Consider the following 19,547-nt stretch of genomic DNA (forward strand, 5'->3'; position numbering starts at 1 on the left):
TATAAAAATTCATCCCAAATTTGATTCTCATAGATTGTGTACATTACATTTCTATCATAAAAGAAAAAAAAAATGAGAAAGAAACATAATAAGGGTATAATTGTGAATTTAATTTCTAAATAATATATTAAATCTATCTTTCCAAAATCAATAAGACTAATTAATCTATAAGAAAATCCTTGGGACTAAATAGATTATCATTCCTCAAAATGGGATTTATAGATAAATTTTTCTAATTTTTTATAATAATTTTATTAATATTACAATATTATAAATTTTATCTCAAATTTTACTAAAAAATATTAATATGCAATTTAGACCACATTATACTTCAGTCTCTACCGTACGACACAATATCACATTTTCACTCGCTACCTACCAGCCCTTTGAACCCAGCAATAGTCACACATAAACCAACGGTTAGAATAAATTTTCTTTTACTTTTCCTATTCAAAATTATTAATCAATTATCCTAGATTATGAGAGTTTTCAAAACTTAATTTTATCTTTATATTTGAATGTTATATTTGGTTTGAATTTTTAAATCATGATTCTAAATCAATTTCAAAATACATTTTGAAAACATGTTTGGTGAAGCAAAACAATTTTTGAATTTTTGGTCTATCCGGTCGTCCGCCCGGACATCCTTCCGGATGTCCAGCCAGTTGGCCAGAATAGTACAATTTTTTTTTTTGTGCAATTACCAATTGTCACCTGTTATTTGAAAAAAAAAGTGTATATTTGTTTTTGATATTTTTAAAATATACAAATTATTTTTTTAGATCAAAATGACCAATTATTTTTTTGAATTGAATTTTAAAAAGAGCTTTGTTATGAATTTTGAATAGAATTTTGAGTTATGTGTTTAGTTATTAGTTATAAGTTTTTGAATTAAGTTTTCAATTTTGAGTTATGTTTTTGAATTTTGAGTTATGAGTTTTGAAAATTCTTTTCAAAACTCATAACCAAACAACTTTTTTCATTTTGTATATCACATCAAAAATTCAAAACTCATAACCAAACAAATTTTCTCTTTTCAAATCATAATTCCAAAACTCACAAACTCAAAAGGATTGTTTGGGGTGTCTTAAATAAGGGCACTTTTTGTCTTTTTGTATTAAAAAGTAGAGGAAAAAAATATGAATGTTTTGGTTAACTTTTGACTTTTTATGGAAAAATGTGTATTAAAAAATTGTATAAAGAAGTGTGCAGAAGAAGATTAGAGATCTGTGTTGTATAGTCGTACAATTTGCACAGCCGAATTTATGGTAATAAATTATGGGCTATTTTGCAGGCATTGCCCTAGACGGTTTTGTTCGGCCCGTGGGGGCCATCACGGGTTCCATTTTGATAATCTGAACCGTGCAATGTGTAGAACTTGTCGAGCACTATATGCCTCTAAAAAATTACGTTGATCGGATATCAATAGCTATCTGATTAGGTTTGTTTTTTTTTCAATCGTTAATTATAACACCATCATTTTTTTTTACAAAACTGATTTGATCATGTAGTTATCGATATCTTATCAATGTAATTTTTTACAGACATATAGTACTCGACGAGTTCTACACATTGAATGGTTAAGATTATCAAAACGGGACCTGTGGTGGGCCCCTATGGGCCGAACAACAGTGTGTGAAAATTGCACCCAAACTGTGCAATGTTTCTTAATAAAATTGCTGAGTTGTACTTTTGTGTAAAAAATTAATTTTTTAATATTTTTTTTGAATAATGATAACTTTTTAACTTTTTGAGTAATTTTTTAATTTTTTATCTTTTTGAAGAGATGTCAAACTTGACCAAAATATAACTCTATTATCAAATCATAATTATAAGACTTTATCAAAAAACTACCATAATTTCTCCACCACACTAGTTTGGAAGCTGTATGACAGTTGACGATATAAAAACACTAAAAATTCCCGTTCTCCATTGCATCAGACACTTGATCCTCGAAGAGAAAATCTCAAACTATCATCCATCAATGGCTTCCCCGTTTGACATTGACGTGTGGAACTTCGTCAGCGACAGTCTCACCGGAAACAACTACCAACAATGGAGACAACAAATGCACAACCTCATTGAAGAACACGGTTTGGTTGGTTCCATCAACGGCACTATTGAGGCTTCACGTGAAAATCACTCTGAGCGTGAGAATTACATGTCCTGGAAAAGATCAGACGATGTGTTATTACAGAAATGGATCCGAGCCACACTTTCCAAAGGCATATGCAAAGAAGTAAAAAACTTCAAAACTGCTAGAGGGTTGTGGGAAATGTTGGAGAAATGGTTCGGTAAGCCAATTATCATCACTTCTTCAACGGCTTCTTCTTCTTCTTCCTCAAGAAATTCCTCATCTAACATTGTGGAATACCCAATAGTGTCGTTTGTGAAGAAAAGTCTGTCAGTCTCTGAAAACAATTACTCGGAGTGGAGACAACAGATGTACAACCTAATTAAGAGTGAAGGATTGGTGGGTTGGGTCAGCGGCGCGGTTGAGACTCCAGCGATGGAGAACAAGGATTACAGCTCATGGAACAGATCAGATGCTCAACTACGGGGATGGATCGGATCTACGCTATCCAGAGATATACCCGAACAAGTGGTGCAGAGTAGAACTGCTAAAGAGATGTGGACCGAGTTGGAGGAAATTTTCGGTATGCTCAACCTTACACCTAGTTTTCAACCATTAATACTATATATCCATAATTTTAACTCAGAAACGTCAATGTCTTTAAATTTGTTTTGTATACAACTTTTATAATATATAATTTAAATTTTAACCACACTTTTCCATTGATGGTAGTTATCTTTTGACAATTTTTCTGAGTTCAATGTAAATAACGGGTGATGCTAACAAAAATAAGAGGTCATGTTAATTACGGGAGATTAGTGACAAAAAAATTAAAATCTTAATATAAATTTTTACACATTTCAATATTTTTTATGCATTTTAATTTAATTATTTTTACTTGTTTGCCAACATTAATGATAACTAGCATTTGGTTACGTTGTGAGTAAGGGTAGGCTTCGTCGGGTCGGGTCGGGTCAGTTCGATACTACATAATAAGAGACTTTGCATTTGTCCAATTCCGACCTGGCCTAACATCGGGCCTCGACATTTACCCAAACCTGACTTAAAAAATAATTATAAATCCCAAGTTCAATTGGGTTATATGTTAAAAATTTAAAACATTTTATAATTAAATTCAATCATACATTATATTTATTAAATAAGTATATTGATATCATTATAAATTGAAATTTTTTTTTGTGTAAATTAAAAGATTTTTTTAAATAAATTCAATCATGCATCACTGTAAATGTGAATTCCAAAAAATCAACAACGATAAAGTTTAGATCCCAAAAGTATATATATTTTAATAAAATTAATTAATTAAATAGTGGTTCGGGCCAGACCGAGCCAAGCTGAGTTGAAAATATAAATCTCACATATCAGGCCAAAAATGTTTCCTGGCCCTATGGGATAAGATAACCTTTTCAAGCCCTTAAAAAAAAAAAGGATTAGGTCAGGCAACCAACGGGCCGATACCCACCCCTAGTTGTGTAGTTACGCATTGGTGGTTGATGTTATAAAACTTTATACTCCCTTCATTCCAAAATATTAGTCCCTTATTCTATTTTTCATTGTCCCAAAATATTAGTCCTTTTTCAAAAATCAAGAACTAAAATAATATGAATTTCCTATTTTATCATTCTTTTAAATTCATTAACAACACAAAAAATACAATTATGATAATTGATATTCTCCAAAAAAATGTACTATCAAAGGATAATTTTTAAAAATTAATTTTTTTAAAGTATAATAATTATACTATTAAAAAAAGTTAGATTCTCTAAAAGAGACTATTATTTTAAGATGAAAAGAGTTGTAAATTTATACATTTTGTGTTAAGATAGCATTTTCCAATAGATAGAAATACAGGTACATATTCAATTGTAATAAAAATAAATAATTAAATAAAGGGTAACTACCCTTTTCACATCCAAATTTTGACTTAAATTTTACTTCCATCACTCATCTTGTAATTACAACAATTAAATTATCAAATTTAAACTCTAGTTTCAATGTGATTCTCCTATCACTCCATATAAGCGAAAGTCAAAATATAAAGGGACTAAAAAAGTAAAATTTGGATGAAAGTTGGAGGGTAAAAGTAAGAACTTCAAATCATTCACTTGTCGTCCTTGTTCAATCTCATCCCATGAGATTCACAATAGACATTAATAATAATAATAATAATAATAACAATAATAATAATAAATGAAATTAAGACTTGTAATCTTTAAAATATGTATTTTGTATCCCTTTAGACACACAAAACTTACATTTAAAATTTCAAGAATGAAATTAAAATTTAAATACCAAAGTGGCACAAAAACATACTTCAGGAACTTTTGTCCATGTTTTACCCAAGGCATTTAAATATGAAGAGTAGGATTTCCAAATGGCGGTGCTACATGTCCCAATTAGTGTACGCATTAATGTATCAACTAGTGTTATGTCATTATTATTGGTCTCATTTCTTAAACAAATTACAAATATCCAAAACTTCAAAAATTATGCCACATCATCTGTTAGTACACTAGTTAGTATATTAATTAGTGCATATAACATTATTCTTTTCCAAAACAACCTCTTCTAGTGATCTGGGACTAGAGGCCAAAACAATAACCTTCTATTAAAGAGTGGAATGTCTCTATCATTAATAGAAAAATGATACATCTCCTAATTTTAGAGTTCTAATGATGCGGCAGAGAATAAAAAAAAATTAAATCAAGGCCAAAATATCACACCACAATTGAAAATAAAATTAAGAACCACTCCCATTAGAGCTCTTTTATTAAAGCTCCCAAGAGAGCATTTGTATGTGTCACCAATGAGATGGCATTCCACATCACAAATGGAAATTAAGCTTTAGCTGGGCTTCATTCATCTATCTAATGGAAATAGGCTATGTGTTCTTTCAGACCCAACAGATGATGTAATTCTAGGTTCGTCCTTGTGCCATAATGTAAAAAGTGAATTTGAAATGCACATTATTTATACCTAACAGCGAAAATTTGAGAATTCCTTGGGCAGGTCATTATGTGCCACTGCACAAAGCAGCAACCGAAGGTGACTGGGAGACAGCCAATGAATTTATAAGACGAGAACCAGATATTGCAATGAGGGCTGGCATAACAGAAGAGTCCGAAACAATGCTCATAGTTGCGGTGAAGTCGAAGCGAAGAAACAATTTTGTGAAGAACCTAGTGAAGCATATGTTACGAGAAGATCTAGCTCTTGGTGACACCAGAAAAAGGACAGCACTTCACAGGGCTGCAGGAGCTGGCAACATTGAGGCTGCCAAACTGTTAGTGAAAGAGAACCCGTACCTGCCAAATGCTCAAAACTACGATAAACAAATTCCTTTGTTTTATGCAGCTGCTCGTGGGGATAGAGAGATGTGTCTTTTCTTGTTAAGGGTCACTATTGTAAATGATGATGATGAGACAAAGCGTACCACCAGTCATTTGTCTCAATTCTTGTCTCGTTCTCTGACTAGTGCCAATCACTTATTGCAATATTCTCAAAATCCAAAACTAATGGAGGATGGTAAGGGGAAAGGGATAGATGATCTCTGGTGGAATCCTACACCGTTTGACGGTGAATCAGGTTTTAAAATTTTGCGTCAGCTGATCTATAGTGGACTTAATGGTGAGTACGTTGTTAACACGATAGGAGAGTTTTAAACCAGAATATATAACTTAATTTCAATTAACTAACTGTTATTTTCATTTTTGTTAATCCTACAGACATTGCTCTAGCTTTGCTTCAAGACAAACCTAAGTTAGCATTCTTCATTCCGGAGAAAGAAAATCATCGTCTTGACCAGAATTTTCTTATGGCAATTGCTCAAAAGCCTTCTTCATTCCGAAGTGGAGCATCCTTCAACTTCTTCCAAAACAAAATCTATTCGTGTTAGTGTATTTGGCCTCTTCACTCTCCTCTCTATGCATTACCTATTCTGCAATTTTTCTCTATTGCTGATTTATTTATTTAATTTTGGGTTACACTTAACATTCATTTTTATTGAAATTAATACACTTTTTTTTTTTAAAATACTTTCACGTATTTTCAAAACATTTCAGACTTTAATTTCAATATTAAACAATGTTCCAGCAACATTCTTTATCACTCATCATGTAATAACTTTTTTTTTTTTTTTTTTTTTTTTGGTTCTCTCTTTTAGGTGTTCCTCTGAAATTCGAAAACATCACAGAGCATAAAAGAAAACCGGATATTGAGAATGCTGCCAAAGGCTGCATTTATGGTGTCTACAGCGGTAAAGCTTTGAATCTCAAATCTCAATGTAGACTTTTTTTTTTTTTTTTTTTTTTTTTTTTTTTTTTTAAGCAAAGAAAAGAAACTTTATTGATGAACAGAAACCTATTACATCAATACAAGAAAAGAAGATGAGTGTAAAAGATCTAATCGAGTTGGTGAGGAGCCAACCACAACATCAAAAACAACCTCATCCAATGAAGAACTAACCATACCTGATACGGACCAAACACCCAAAACACCCAAAACAACCAAAAAGCATAAACATAGAGAGATAAACAAACCGAAACATATTGACAGAACAAAGCTTGAGAAATAAACAAACCACCACAGAGTAGAAACTTTGACAGACCAAACCTGCCCCACACCTCACTCCTTTTATTAGTAGCCCATAGCCCAGCACCTCACTCCTTTTATTAGTAGCCCATAGCCCAGCACCAGTACAAATTAGATTAGCCCAGCAAGACAAACACCCCAACCGTCCACACTGCAGCAGCTCAGGCTAACAGAACAATTCAGCCAGCTTATTAGTTATTTTTAGAAGGCTAACAAAACAATTTAGACTTTTTTAGTTATTTTTAAATGACTAGGGTCAAGTATTCTAAGGTCAAATAATATTGGATAAAGTGAATTTTGCCCTAAAATTTAAACAAACGCAGTCATGAACTTAATACAAGAAAGTCCAAAAGACTAACCTAGACAAAACTCTATAACTAGTGTGGAGCTAATGCAATTCGTGAGTTTATGGTACTAGTAAAGAAACATCTCTAACCTCTCACATGAATAAGAGATAAAATTTCTATATTTTTCAAGTCCATATAAACTACCCAAAAAAAAAAAAAAAACACATTTGGAAAGAAGTTTTTTTTGGCTTTTTAGGTAAAAAAATACTATTAGAAGACAAAATAAATTAAAATAATTAATAAGACAAAATATCATATCAAATCCATAATCATTTCACTTTTTCTCTCACAAATATTATATTCAATTACGAAAAAATTCAATCGTCTTTCCAAACTCAACTATTTTAACCTATGAAAATAATCAAAAACTAAAATAGTTTATGAAAATAGCCAATTTCTCAAACAAGGCCAGTAAAGATTGGGAATTTTGTGAACAGGCATAATAATGATTCAAATACAAATTTAAGATACGTAAATGTTAATTCTCCCTTAGCATCATTAACAATGATCCATCAAAACAATCAAGCCTTTCACAAGCCTGAAAGTAACTTTTATTTTCACTTCTTTTTTCAGGATGCTACAATTAAATCCTACATATAAGAATTGATCATTTAGTGTGTGATTCAAAGATGATAATGTTCTTAAGGGATTGTGTGAGGTATTCTAAATAAGTATACTTTTTGATTTTTATAAAATATGAGTTAGGTATGAATTAGATTTAAAGTGATATGATAGAGAGATAGTTTTTAACTTTTTAATTTTATTAGAAGATGACAAATAAGGCCTAAATATGCAAAAAAATATATATATATATCACAAGAAACACTCACCTTCTTTGATGGTTGAGGCTGAGAAGCAAAAGATGAATCTCTGACACATTTGGATCACCAATCAAATTATTCCCAAACACAACCACCGCCTCAAGAAGCCAATCTACCACCGCACTGCCACCGGGACTTCCGGTTCACAATTCGCCTCAAAGACTCGTTGGACCACACAATTACGTGTTTGAAATCCGCTCCATTTCTGATTGGGTCGGGTCTCCAACTCATTTGGGGTGGTGAAGAAAAGGAGGTAGGAGGCGACGCTTAGGGTGGCTGAGGAGGGCGGGCGGCGTAGGAGTTCATTCGATTCAATCATAATCGCCTCAAGAACTTGGACGGGACTTGTGGTTTCGAGAAATTATTTGGTCGTCATACAACAATACTTTAATTATTTACATTGTCACACTTATTTAATAAATTTTTAAAAACTAATAAAAAAAATAAAATTTATTATCTAAATTAATAATAAAAAAAATTAGGACTCTAATAGATTCCCTTCGTCCAAATCAAAGGCCAAAATATTAAATTTATAAGGATAAACTCACGCAAAATAGTCAAATTATCTTATATATATATATATGTGTGTGTGTGTGTATTTTCGTTTGAAAAAATGAGTTGATTTTTTTGATTTTTTAATTATTTCAGTTTGGGATTAAGAAGTTCCGTTTGGGATGAACTTTTTGATTTTTGAATTATTTTAATTTGGGATTAAAAAATCTCATTTAAGATGAACTTTTTGATTTTTTAAACTTTTGTAAAAGAAATAATGTAATGATTATGAGTTGAAAGTGATATTTTATCTTATTAAACTAAAAAATTTATTTATTTATTTATTTATTTATTTTGACTAAAGTAATCTCAAATCCAACCCAACCCAAGTTGTCTTGCCTTTTGACTTTTTAATTTTTTTAAGCCAAGTTTGGCATATTGCAAAAAAGTCAAAAAGTTACTTAAAAAGTTAAAAAGTTAACACTATTCACCAAAAGTTAACAATTACGACTGCACAATTCTCAATCTTAATTTTTTCCTTCAAATCAATTTTTACAATTTTTTATTACACATTTTTTCATAAAAAAGTCAAAAAAATAACCCAAACATCTATATTTTCTTCCTCAATTTTTTAGTCCAAAAAGATAAAAAATATACTTATTTACGACACTGCAAACAATCCCTTAATCTGGGTTAAAAAGTCTCTTTTGGAAAGGACTTTTACCTTTTTAACTTTTTTGTAAAAGAAAAAAATATAATAATTATAGGTCAAATATGATGTAAAAAATCTATTTTAACTTTTCTGACTATCTTAACTAAAAAAATGCCCAACTTTTTTCTTCCCAACTTTTTTCTTACTATGTTTTATCATATATTTTGCTAGTGTTACGTATCATAAAAAAAATATCATGAAAGATTCTTTATCGTAAGATTATACATACAAAAAAAATATTACACCCTAATCAAAAGAAAAAAAATCTTCATAAAAAATTTCATGACATTACTTTCATGATCCCTAAGACCATCTCCAACGCTTCAGCAAACGTGATATCAAATTCAAAATTTGATGAAAAAGTCACTTTTTTGAGCTCCAACCGTTTCACCAAATCGATATCAAATCCAGAATTCAGCAAATCTTGTACCAAAATGAGAACAGGCGAAGCATTTTACCAAATCACTGTTCCTAACCGTTGGAAGAGACCAACCGATCAACTAGCTGGTTGCCCGGCCGGTTGACCAACCGGTTGACCGCCTAAAGGTTCAAACGGTTCGGAAAAAAGGTTCAAACAGTAAAAAAATAAAAAAATAAATTTTTTTTTTGCCTAACCGGTCGACCAGCCGGTTGACCAGCCGGTCGATCACTAAAAGGTTCAAAAAGTTCAAAAAAAAAAAAAAAAATCAAAAAAAAAAAAAAAAATTCACTTAACCGGTCGACCAACCGGTTGTCCCTGGCACAAATTTGATGAAAGTGCACCGTTGGAGCGAGGGGTATCAAATTGGTAAAATGAGTCATTTTTTACTCAAATTTAATGAAAAATCTGAGTAACCGTTGCAGATGCTATAATATTATTGGATTTGCAAACCAAAGCCTAGAGCAGCCGCTCTCATCTCTCACCCGCTCGTTTATATATATATATATATATATATCTCTTTCCTCCTCCCTCTCCAAATTTGATCAGAGCCTATGACGTGGATGGTTCGTCCTCGACGCCACCGTCCTCAACTCCTCCCTCTACACCGTCGACGGTGGCCAACACGCCGATCGATTTCGCGGCGTCATCGTCGAACTGCCGACCATGGACCACCCAAACATCGTCGATCCGGCTGTTGCTGCGTGTTGGCCTCCATTTTCCTGGCCCCTCCTTCCCATTGTCTCGACCAGAACCATCACCTGCACTGCCCTATCAACTCGAATCCGGTTTTGGGTCCCCAACCTGACCCGAGCTTTCTGGTCGCCGCTGGGCTGATCCATGATTTTCACCGCAGAGAGAGAGAGAGAGAGAGAAATGATTGTCCTCGTCACGGAGAGGTGAGACGGAGCGTAAGGCGGGGCGTGGGGCTTGGGCTTCCAGCTCTCTTATTTTTGGATTTTTAATTTAAATAAGTAGGAATAAAAGAAAATAATAATGAAATTAATAATATAATGTGTACTTAGCTTAAGTGGTATGAGTCCTCGTACTTTAACCCATGGTCATGGGTTCAAGCCTTGCTTATCTCTTTGTTTAACTTTTTTTTTAAAAATAAAAAATACTGCCACATGGCATGAGGAGAGTAAAGCTTTAAGACACCATAAGAGTTTGTGTTCACTTTATAATAGTATAGATAGATATAGATGATTTGGATTACAAAAAAAAAAAAAAAAAAAATTAAAATTGTTTGGTTAACAAATTTTTAAAAGTTCAATTTTTTGTCCTCTCTCCTTTTCTTTTCTTTTTTTTGTTATTTATTATTAATAAATCTATTACTCCCTCCGTCCCAAAATAATGGTCCCTTTTGGGGAATCTAACTTTTTTTGGTAGTACAATTATTACATTTGAAAAAATTTGATTTTCCAAAAATATCCTTTTGATAGTATATTTTTTGGGAATATCAATGCATAATTGTACTTTTTATGTTGTTTATTAATTTAAAAGAAGGACAAAATAGGAAATTTATATTATTTTGTACTTGATTTTTGAAGAGGGACTAATATTTTGGGACAATGAAAAATGGAATAAGGGACTAATATTTTGGGACGGAGGGAGTAATCACTTTTGTATGCTCTTTCATCACTACAAGAAAAAACGTTTTTGACGATTCAAACTTCATTTTTTGTCGCTGAAAGTAGTAGAATTGGCGACTAAAATGGCATTAGTCGCCAAAATTGAACACTTTTGCCGACTAAAAGAGTTTAGTCGCCGAATACAGGGGTTTTAGCGACTAAAAGGCAGTTTAGTTGCCTAATGTAGGGGTTTTAGCGACTAAAGGTTGTTTAGTAGCCAAAAGTGACGGTTTTTGGAGACAAAAAAACATTTTCGTCGCCGATTATAGGTGTTTTGCCGACTAAAAACAGATTGGTCGCTGAAAATGAAGCTTTTTTGCTACAAAAAAAAATTAGTAGCTAAAAACAGTCAATTGGCGACTAAAATTCAGTTTAATAGCCAAAAGGAGACGTTTTTGGCGACTAAAAACAGATTCAGTTGCCAAAACTGCTTATTTTTAATTTGAACTTATTTTTTTAGCGACAAAAAATTAATTAGTAGCCTAAAATAATAGAATTGGCGACTAAATAATGGATTTAGTCGCCAAAAGTGGCCTAAGTTTTTTTTTTAATAAATAATTTATTTTTTACATAAATTATATTGAATAAAAATAATTATATTTATATATATAGTTTTGTATTAATACCGGTCAATATACTATATAAATAATATATATTGCATATATATTCATGTGATGTTGAAGTGGCATAGTGGAGGGAGCCTTTTTGCTAAAGGTGTTGGCGGTTTGAATTTGAGAAAGGTTGGTGGTTCGAATCTTAGAAAAGGCAAAGAAATTGGTTTTTTTTTTTTTTATTTTTATTTTTATTACGGAAGGACCTTTGGCGACGAAAATTTTAGTCGCCAAAAGTGTTTATTTTGGGCGACTAAACCGTTTAGTCGGCAATTCATGGACTATTGGCGACTAAAAGATTAGTCGCCAAATGTGATTTTAAAAAGTGTAAATCACTATTGGCGATTAAAAAGTTGGTCGCTAAAGAGCTATTTTTTGCCGACTAAAAAAATTTTAGTCGCCAATACCTCCGGCGACCATATACAAGCGACAAAAGGAGCGACTAAAAAAATTAGTCGCTGAAAATAAAAACTCGATTTTCGGCGACTAAAAACGGACTACTAAAAATTTAGTCGCCAAAAATGTTTTTTTCTTGTAGTGCATTCTCTTACATTATACATATCAATCAATTAAATTTTTTTTTACATCTATCTATTCAACAAAATAAATAAAAAAAATTACAAATCATTTCAAAATTATTATCAAAATTCATAGTGAAATAATTTTTTAACTTTCAAAACTTTTTTTAACAATTTATCTTTCAAACTTAAAATTCATTTCAAAAACTAAATCGAACGTGGTGGTTGATGAATGTGTGTTATTTTGTTTGTTTGTTCTTTACACAAATCGGTGGTTTGGCTCTTTATTTGATGATGATGATGATAATGTCGTCATACGGATCTGGAAAGGATTGGAAGGATTTGAGTGAGGAAGAGTAGATTAGGAAGGTGTCGAATGAACATTGGGATCATGGAGATTTTTTTTTTCTAGTTATTGTTATTATTGATTATTGTTGATGTGGTACATCTGGATCTCAGATTAGATCTTTTTTTTAGTTTTTTATTACTATTATTATTATTGTTGTTGTTGTTGATGACGACGATGATGAAGAAGAAAAAACGAATTGAAACAAATAAGGGCAGATAGGGAGATAACAGATGATAGTCACAAAAAAAATTGAGGAGCTTAGATCTATTTCAACAGATTAGATCTGTTTAAATAAATAAACAAATTGAAATGCTATTTCAACAAATAAAAAAATTGAACAAATAAGAAATAAACAAACATGAAAAATTGGCTTGGTATTTTAACATATCACTCTTTGAATTTCAACAAATAGCTTTATATTTCAACACAATACAAAATATTTCAATAGATAAGGGAAATTTGAATTGAAAAGATTAAAAAATTAAACAAATAGGGTAAAAAAATTGAATAGATAGGAACAAATTTGAATAGATAGGAATTTTTTTTGAATAGATAGGAAAATTTTAACAGATAGTCAACAAATGTCAACAGATAAATTAAAGAGTAAAATTGGAAACAAAATATTTTCAAAACAAATATAAGGACTTCTCACCAAACTATTTCACAAGGGTGGATTTCTCACCCACAAAAAATATTCACTAAACCTAATACATTATGTCCTCGTTAGCTTGGATTTATCGCCAATTTATTCAAAAATAAATAAATAAATTATTAATTAACATATTAAATGTGCTTGCCTCAAATCCACTACATAATTTCCCAAATAAATTAGGAATTTTGAAATTTCTAATTTTTATTTAAACTTCCAAATGGTTACATTTTTTTTTTAAATGAGATTTTTTATGTGATTTCAGTTGCATAAGTAATCATGATTTAGTTTCTTATTTACAGTTCACTAAAAATAATAAAATGGGATTACAGGCATTAGGTATTGAGCCCTAGGAATGAAGTAGCTTCAATTTGACATTTTAATGAGTAATGATAGATAAATTCTGTCTAAATGATAAAAGCTTGAAATTGAAGTCTTTCAAAGTAAATGTTTCAACACAAAACATCCTTCAAACTCAGTCTTTGAATGAAATTGTCAAAACAAAATGATTAAGACTATCTCAAAATTGGGTAAGAATTGGGAAAAAGTCAGGGAAAATGACAAAAATCGAAATTATTTTTTATTTCTTTCATTTTTTTCGTTCTTTCTATTCATAAATCTCTCTTTAAATGTAAAATCCAAACACAATTTAAAAAATTACTAGACATTTGTTCATCACCATTGTTTTTCCTCTCCGTTTTTGACAAATTTAGTATCATGTACAGTGAAGAAAAGATTTCATGCAACCTTTTGGGAAGTCATAGAAAATTTTGGTAAGAAGTGAATACTATTATATGTTCATACTAGACTATTATCATTATTATTATTACTACATCCTTAAAAAGTCATTTTAATTACAGTGCCATGTATCAAGCACATCCGAGAGAAAAAAATGATACATCATGATGCACATGAGCTTGTCAAATTCATTTGCAAGGAAATCGTACAATCAAATTACTCAAGTGCAGAAAAGATATTTTCACCACCATTATTCCAAGCAGTATCGTCTGGGATTCATGAAATTACCAAAGCGATTTTAAGGTCATACCCTAATGCAATTTATCTTCGAAACCAGAAGAAGCAATCCATATTCCATCATGCAATTGTGTGTCGTTGTGAAAATGTGTTCAACGACCTCATACATCAAGTTGAGGAGTCTAAGACTATATTTTTGTCACAATGGGATGAATCGAAGAACAATGCTTTGCATTTGGCTGGATATTTGGCATCTCCACAACAACTCTATCTTAGAGCCGGTGCAGCTCTTCAGATGCAGCGGGAATTGCAATGGTTTAAGGTAATCTTCCCAAACTCCATGCTAAGTAAATAAAATGATTACCAATAACTTATTACAAGTGTGTAATGCCATATGAAGAGAATTGCTTTATAAAATTATTATACAGAATGATGAATCTATCCAAGTTTGTTGTAAGTCAGAAACTTGTACATGTGACATTTTTTTTTTCAAAAAACATTTTCAAACAATAGATCCATCACGTGCGTTCAAAGTATAAAAAATGTCCCTGCCACATTATTGTTAATGACATGAAAATCATGTTAGCGTTTCATTTTATTTTAAATTATGAAATACTATGTTCATATAGTTTTTTTTTTTTTTTTTAAAAAAATAAAATAAATTATACAGGAAGTGGAAAAACATATTTTGCCTAGAAACAAAGAAGAGAGGAACAATAAGGAAATGACACCTGCAGAAGTATTTACTGATACACATAAGGACTTGGTGAAAGAAGGGGAGCAGTGGATGAAAGGCACAGCCAATGCATGCTCAATTGTAGCAGCTCTCATTGCCACTGTGGTGTTTGCGGCTGCAATTACAGTACCAGGTGGAAACAACGGCAATGGTAGTCCAATTTTTAACAAAAGAGCGTCCTTCTTAATCTTCGGTATATTTGATGCATTCGCTCTTTTCTCATCCATAACTTCTGTGCTGTTGTTCTTGTCCATCCTTACTTCTCGCTATGCAGAAGATGATTTTCTTGTTACCCTTCCAAGAAGATTAATTTTTGGTCTCCTAACCCTATTTCTCTCCATATTATCTACCATGATAGCCTTTGGTGCCACACTCTATCTTGTGTTTGAGGAAAGTTACAAGGCATGGATTATTATCCCTGTTTTTGTATTGCCAGTCATACCTGTGGGTTTTTTTGTATTCTTGCAATCTCCTCTCCTCCTAGACATGTTCAAATCCACTTATTGTAGCATTTTTCTGAAGCAAAGTGATGGAATGCTCTACTAGGTCATAGGCCTGCAAATAAGGAGTCTTTTCCCAATCCCATTTGTGTGAAACAGTGGTGCCAGTGTGTGGATCAAAGCTGCGGGTCAGAATAAGGTGCTCCTTGCTAGTGTGGAGTGGGGTGTTTTTTTTTTTTTGGTAATTAATGCAAGTAATGTGTGTGAGCAAGGTGCTCTTATGTCTGTAAATCATAAACAAGCTTAGAGTGAGCACCTGTAATTTTATTCAAGTATACCTGTGTTACTAGTATTAAATGGAAAATGATATTTTTTTATAAAAGAAATCATATATAATTACTGATTAAAATGATGTGAAAGTGACTTTTTAAAAGTATTAGGAACCTTGTAGATTTGTAAAATTAAAAAAAAAAATCATATCATTCTATATTAATTTTATGTAATATTTTTATTTATATAATAATAGTCGTAATAAAAATGTAATTTTAGAGTGCTGAATTTAAATGTGGGTGGATCATCACTTGAGAGTCGAGCACTAGAAGTTATGTTGGCCATTGGATTGTTGGCTACTACACGGGGACGTGCAACCCTAAGGGGAGTGGATTGTAAGGTCCTAGTGTACTACATCGGGAATGGATGAGGAGTTTCTAGGCTATAAAAGTAAAACCTAGACCCTTATGTAGCATCGAGGCCTTTTCTCGAGTGGTGAAATCCCTAAAAGAACTCCCTAGTTAAGCGTGCTAAGGCTGGAGTAGTTCTGAGATGGGTGACCCACTAGGAAAAACAAATTCGTACTGGGGTGGCCAAAGCGGACAATATTGATGACATGTGAAGAGTTAGGGCGTTACACATATTTCTTTTGAGAAATAAATACGCTATCTTCAACTTGATAGATTTCAATTCCAAGAAAATGATTCAACACACCCATGTCACTCATTTCATATCTTCTCATAATGTCATTTCTAAATTCTTCAATCATTATCTCAGCATTACCGAAAAATAAAAAATCATCAACATACAAGGCAACAATAAGAATTGACATACCTTGATTTTTCACATACCATGAGACTACGTGCTTATTCCAAATACCTCTTTGAATGCCTGTGGATGAAGGATATTTCTCTTATGTTCGGATGATATTGATTAATGTATATATGAGCTTGTTTTTTCAAGTAGCATATATTCAAAACACTTTTTAAGCAAACATGAAATCAAAGCATTCCAAAGTGAGTGACATAGTCTATACTTGAGTGCTTCACATAGTAAGTTAGCATAATAATCAGAACATGAGCATATACTGTCCATAAAAATCACATCATGATTAGTAAAGGTCGATCTTTGATCGGTTGAATGGGGTGCTTAGTTCATGACCTTCCCCCTCTCATACGTAAGTTCCCGAGCCAAGACACTTTGGTTATGATAGACAAGTAGCCTTTGGCACGAGTCAGGGGTTTCCTAAATTTTTCAAAAATATTGAGGTGGCAACTCTGAAATCTGGCAGTGCAGTCCATTTTTGGCATCTCTGATGATTAAATGAATTTTCTAAGATTTGTTAGATTCGGACTCTCATTTTTGTTTTTCTATTTCACGTTGCACTTGTGAAACCAGATTCAGAACCACAGGAATCTGAACTGTAGGACTAGCGTATCTGAGGAGACTAAACCCCTCCAAGGAGCACGAGAAACACCATGTGTCCCGTTCCCAAGGAGTGTGAGCCTTTTTTCACCGAAGGAGTTCTTGATGCAGAGTGTCATCCTGTCCTAGATGCGAAGGGACGACCTGTTACAAGGCAAGCACGCAACTCCCTCCCTCGCATCTCCAAATGATCTGGTATTGGCACTAATAGGCCTTTTGTGGATTACATTGATCATGTAGAGAACTATATGTTCCACCCTTTTACCCAGGCTTTTGCAGGCATTTATGTTGTCCCCTTTTACTTCTTTGAGGCTCACCATGTCAACTTCTCTCTTGGCAGTGTCCAGGCAAACTCTCTCCTTGTGGCCGCTGTAGCTAGTTTTTCGTTGCTCCTCGAAGGGGATTAGTCTCCTCGGATACAATAGCCCTATAGAACGGACTCCTATGGTTCTAAATCTGATTTCATAAGTGCAATATGAAATAGAAATAAATAAAATAAAATAATGAGTCCCGATCCAACCAATCTTTTAGAAAAATCCATTTATAATTAGAAATGCCAAAAATGGATTGCATTGCCAGATTTCAGAGTCGCCACCTAAATATTTTAGGAAAATTTAGGAAACCTGTGACTCGTGCCAAAGGCTACTTGTCCGTCATAACCAAAGTGTCTCGGCTAGGGAACTTAGGTATGAAAAGGGAAGGTCATAAATTGAGCACCCCACTCATCCGATCAAAGATCGGCCTCTACTAATCATGATGTGATTCTTATGTACAGTATATGCTCTTGTTCTGATTATTATGCTATCTTTACTATGTGATGCATACAAGTATAGACTACATCGCCCATTTCGAAATGTTTTGATTTCATGTTTGTTTTGAAAAGAGTTGTGAATATGTGCTACTTGAAAAAGTAAGCTCACATGTACACTAATCAAATCATCCCAACTTAAGCAAAAAAAAAAAGCCTTCATCCACCGGCATTCAAGAGGTATATCAACTAAGCACTTTAGCCTTGTGGTAAACATGCTTGATATGGCAACACTAACACACATACAATATGCTAAAGCAAGAAATGCTCACCTAGTACTCAACCGAGGCAAGCCAAAAGAAATGGAACCATTAGAAAAATGCATGCTCTACTATGCAAGTGACTAATGCAACACATACAAAATGCAACTACGAGGTTTGATCTATTAACATGGCACATGGCTCAACTCAAAGCATGCGATTAATGCACGTATTCAAGCAAGAAATAACAATATGGTTAGAATGATGAACCAAACCCAATGCATGCAAAAATGGGTATTTACACATCATAATGATTTGAAATCAAAATATAGATGCAACCATCGTAAGCGAGTAAATAAAAGGGAGAAAGCAATGGGAGTTAGAAGACATACACAATATTACGAGTTTTCCCTTATGCAAGAGGGTCCGAATAAATGTCCTAATTAGCTAAATATTACAAACACCAAGTGAATGAATAATCCCAATTTAACTAATTATTACAAATTCGAAGGAATTTAATTAACTAGTTACAATACACTAATTGCCAGATTTTGTTATGTTACAACACACTATAACGTCCGATTGAATCCAATTTAATTTTATTACATCTTTCACCACTTTAGGTCCATTTTATTAGCCCTTTTTATTACCTTTCCATTCTTTATTCATTTTTCTCCAAAAGTGATGATTACGTCCACTAATAAAGAGAGTGTCAAAGAAGAAGTTGTCCTTAGCATGAGAAAGATGTAATGCCCTAGTAATGAACCTCTGAAGAGATTAAACAATTAAGCATGAAACATCTCTTTCTCATGCCTTAAACAATGATCCATTATTTGAAACCACTCTTAAACAAAGAAAACCAAGAAAGGATGGAGGTTGCAGAGATGATTATTATAATTGTGAGTATATGTATGAAAACTATGGAATAAAAAAGCTATCAACTCAAATAAATTAGTGTCTAAGGCTTAAACCACCAAATCTATGAGGACTTACAACAATAAGAGCATGATATTCAAAGTATAAACAAAGCAAACAATTAAAATAGCCCCAAAAATAGCAAAAATAGTGCAGAAATTACTTTTGAAAAAGCTAAGAAAAAAAAATAAACAAAATGGAATAGAACAAAAACTAGTAAGCCACCCCTCCACTTTTTGGACCTTAAAACCACATGTTTTAGAATCTAAGAACTCTAAAAATCAGTAGCTAAAAGTTGAGAAATAAGTGGGAAACACAAAGATAAAAGCTATGTAATGAGATTCAAGAAAGGGTGGTTAACCCCTCCACCTGGAGTAGCTTTTAAATCACAAGTTCCAGCCCACATAAATAGTCCAAAACAGAGTGTAAATAGCAATAAAAAGAGGAGTGAAGAGTAGGCAAAAGATGGCAAGAATTATACCTTTGAAGAGAATACATTCTTTTGTTCACAAACCACAAGGTGCTCACTCTCAATGGGCTGAAAT

The 19,547-nt window shown here is 32.6% G+C and overlaps 1 protein-coding gene across 1 annotated transcript; it reads left to right on the forward strand.

Annotated features, from left to right (window-relative positions):
- The first annotated feature begins 1,950 nt into the window (after positions 1-1,950).
- Positions 1,951-15,787, forward strand: LOC114268784 (uncharacterized). Its single transcript, XM_082894190.1, has 7 exons — positions 1,951-2,294; positions 2,382-2,657; positions 5,105-5,722; positions 5,821-5,985; positions 6,258-6,350; positions 14,094-14,530; positions 14,879-15,787. The coding sequence occupies exons 1-7, from the start codon at positions 1,985-1,987 to the stop codon at positions 15,488-15,490; spliced, it is 2,511 nt and encodes an 836-aa protein (XP_082750316.1). The 5' UTR covers positions 1,951-1,984; the 3' UTR covers positions 15,491-15,787.
- The last annotated feature ends 3,760 nt before the right edge of the window (positions 15,788-19,547 follow it).

This window comes from Camellia sinensis, chromosome 11 (assembly GCF_055761805.1).
Source record: "Camellia sinensis isolate YWXY chromosome 11, ASM5576180v1, whole genome shotgun sequence".
Lineage (NCBI taxonomy): Eukaryota > Viridiplantae > Streptophyta > Magnoliopsida > Ericales > Theaceae > Camellia > Camellia sinensis.

Excerpts from the sequence above, each read along its gene's own strand:
- LOC114268784 (XM_082894190.1), top strand. The coding sequence starts at position 1,985 with ATGGCTTCCCCGTTTGACATTGACGTGTGGAACTTCGTCAGCGACAGT. Across the intron at positions 2,295-2,381 it reads AATGTTGGAGAAATGGTTCG|TGTCGTTTGTGAAGAAAAGT; the intron begins GTAAGCCAATTA and ends AATACCCAATAG. Across the intron at positions 5,986-6,257 it reads CCAAAACAAAATCTATTCGT|GTGTTCCTCTGAAATTCGAA; the intron begins GTTAGTGTATTT and ends TCTCTCTTTTAG.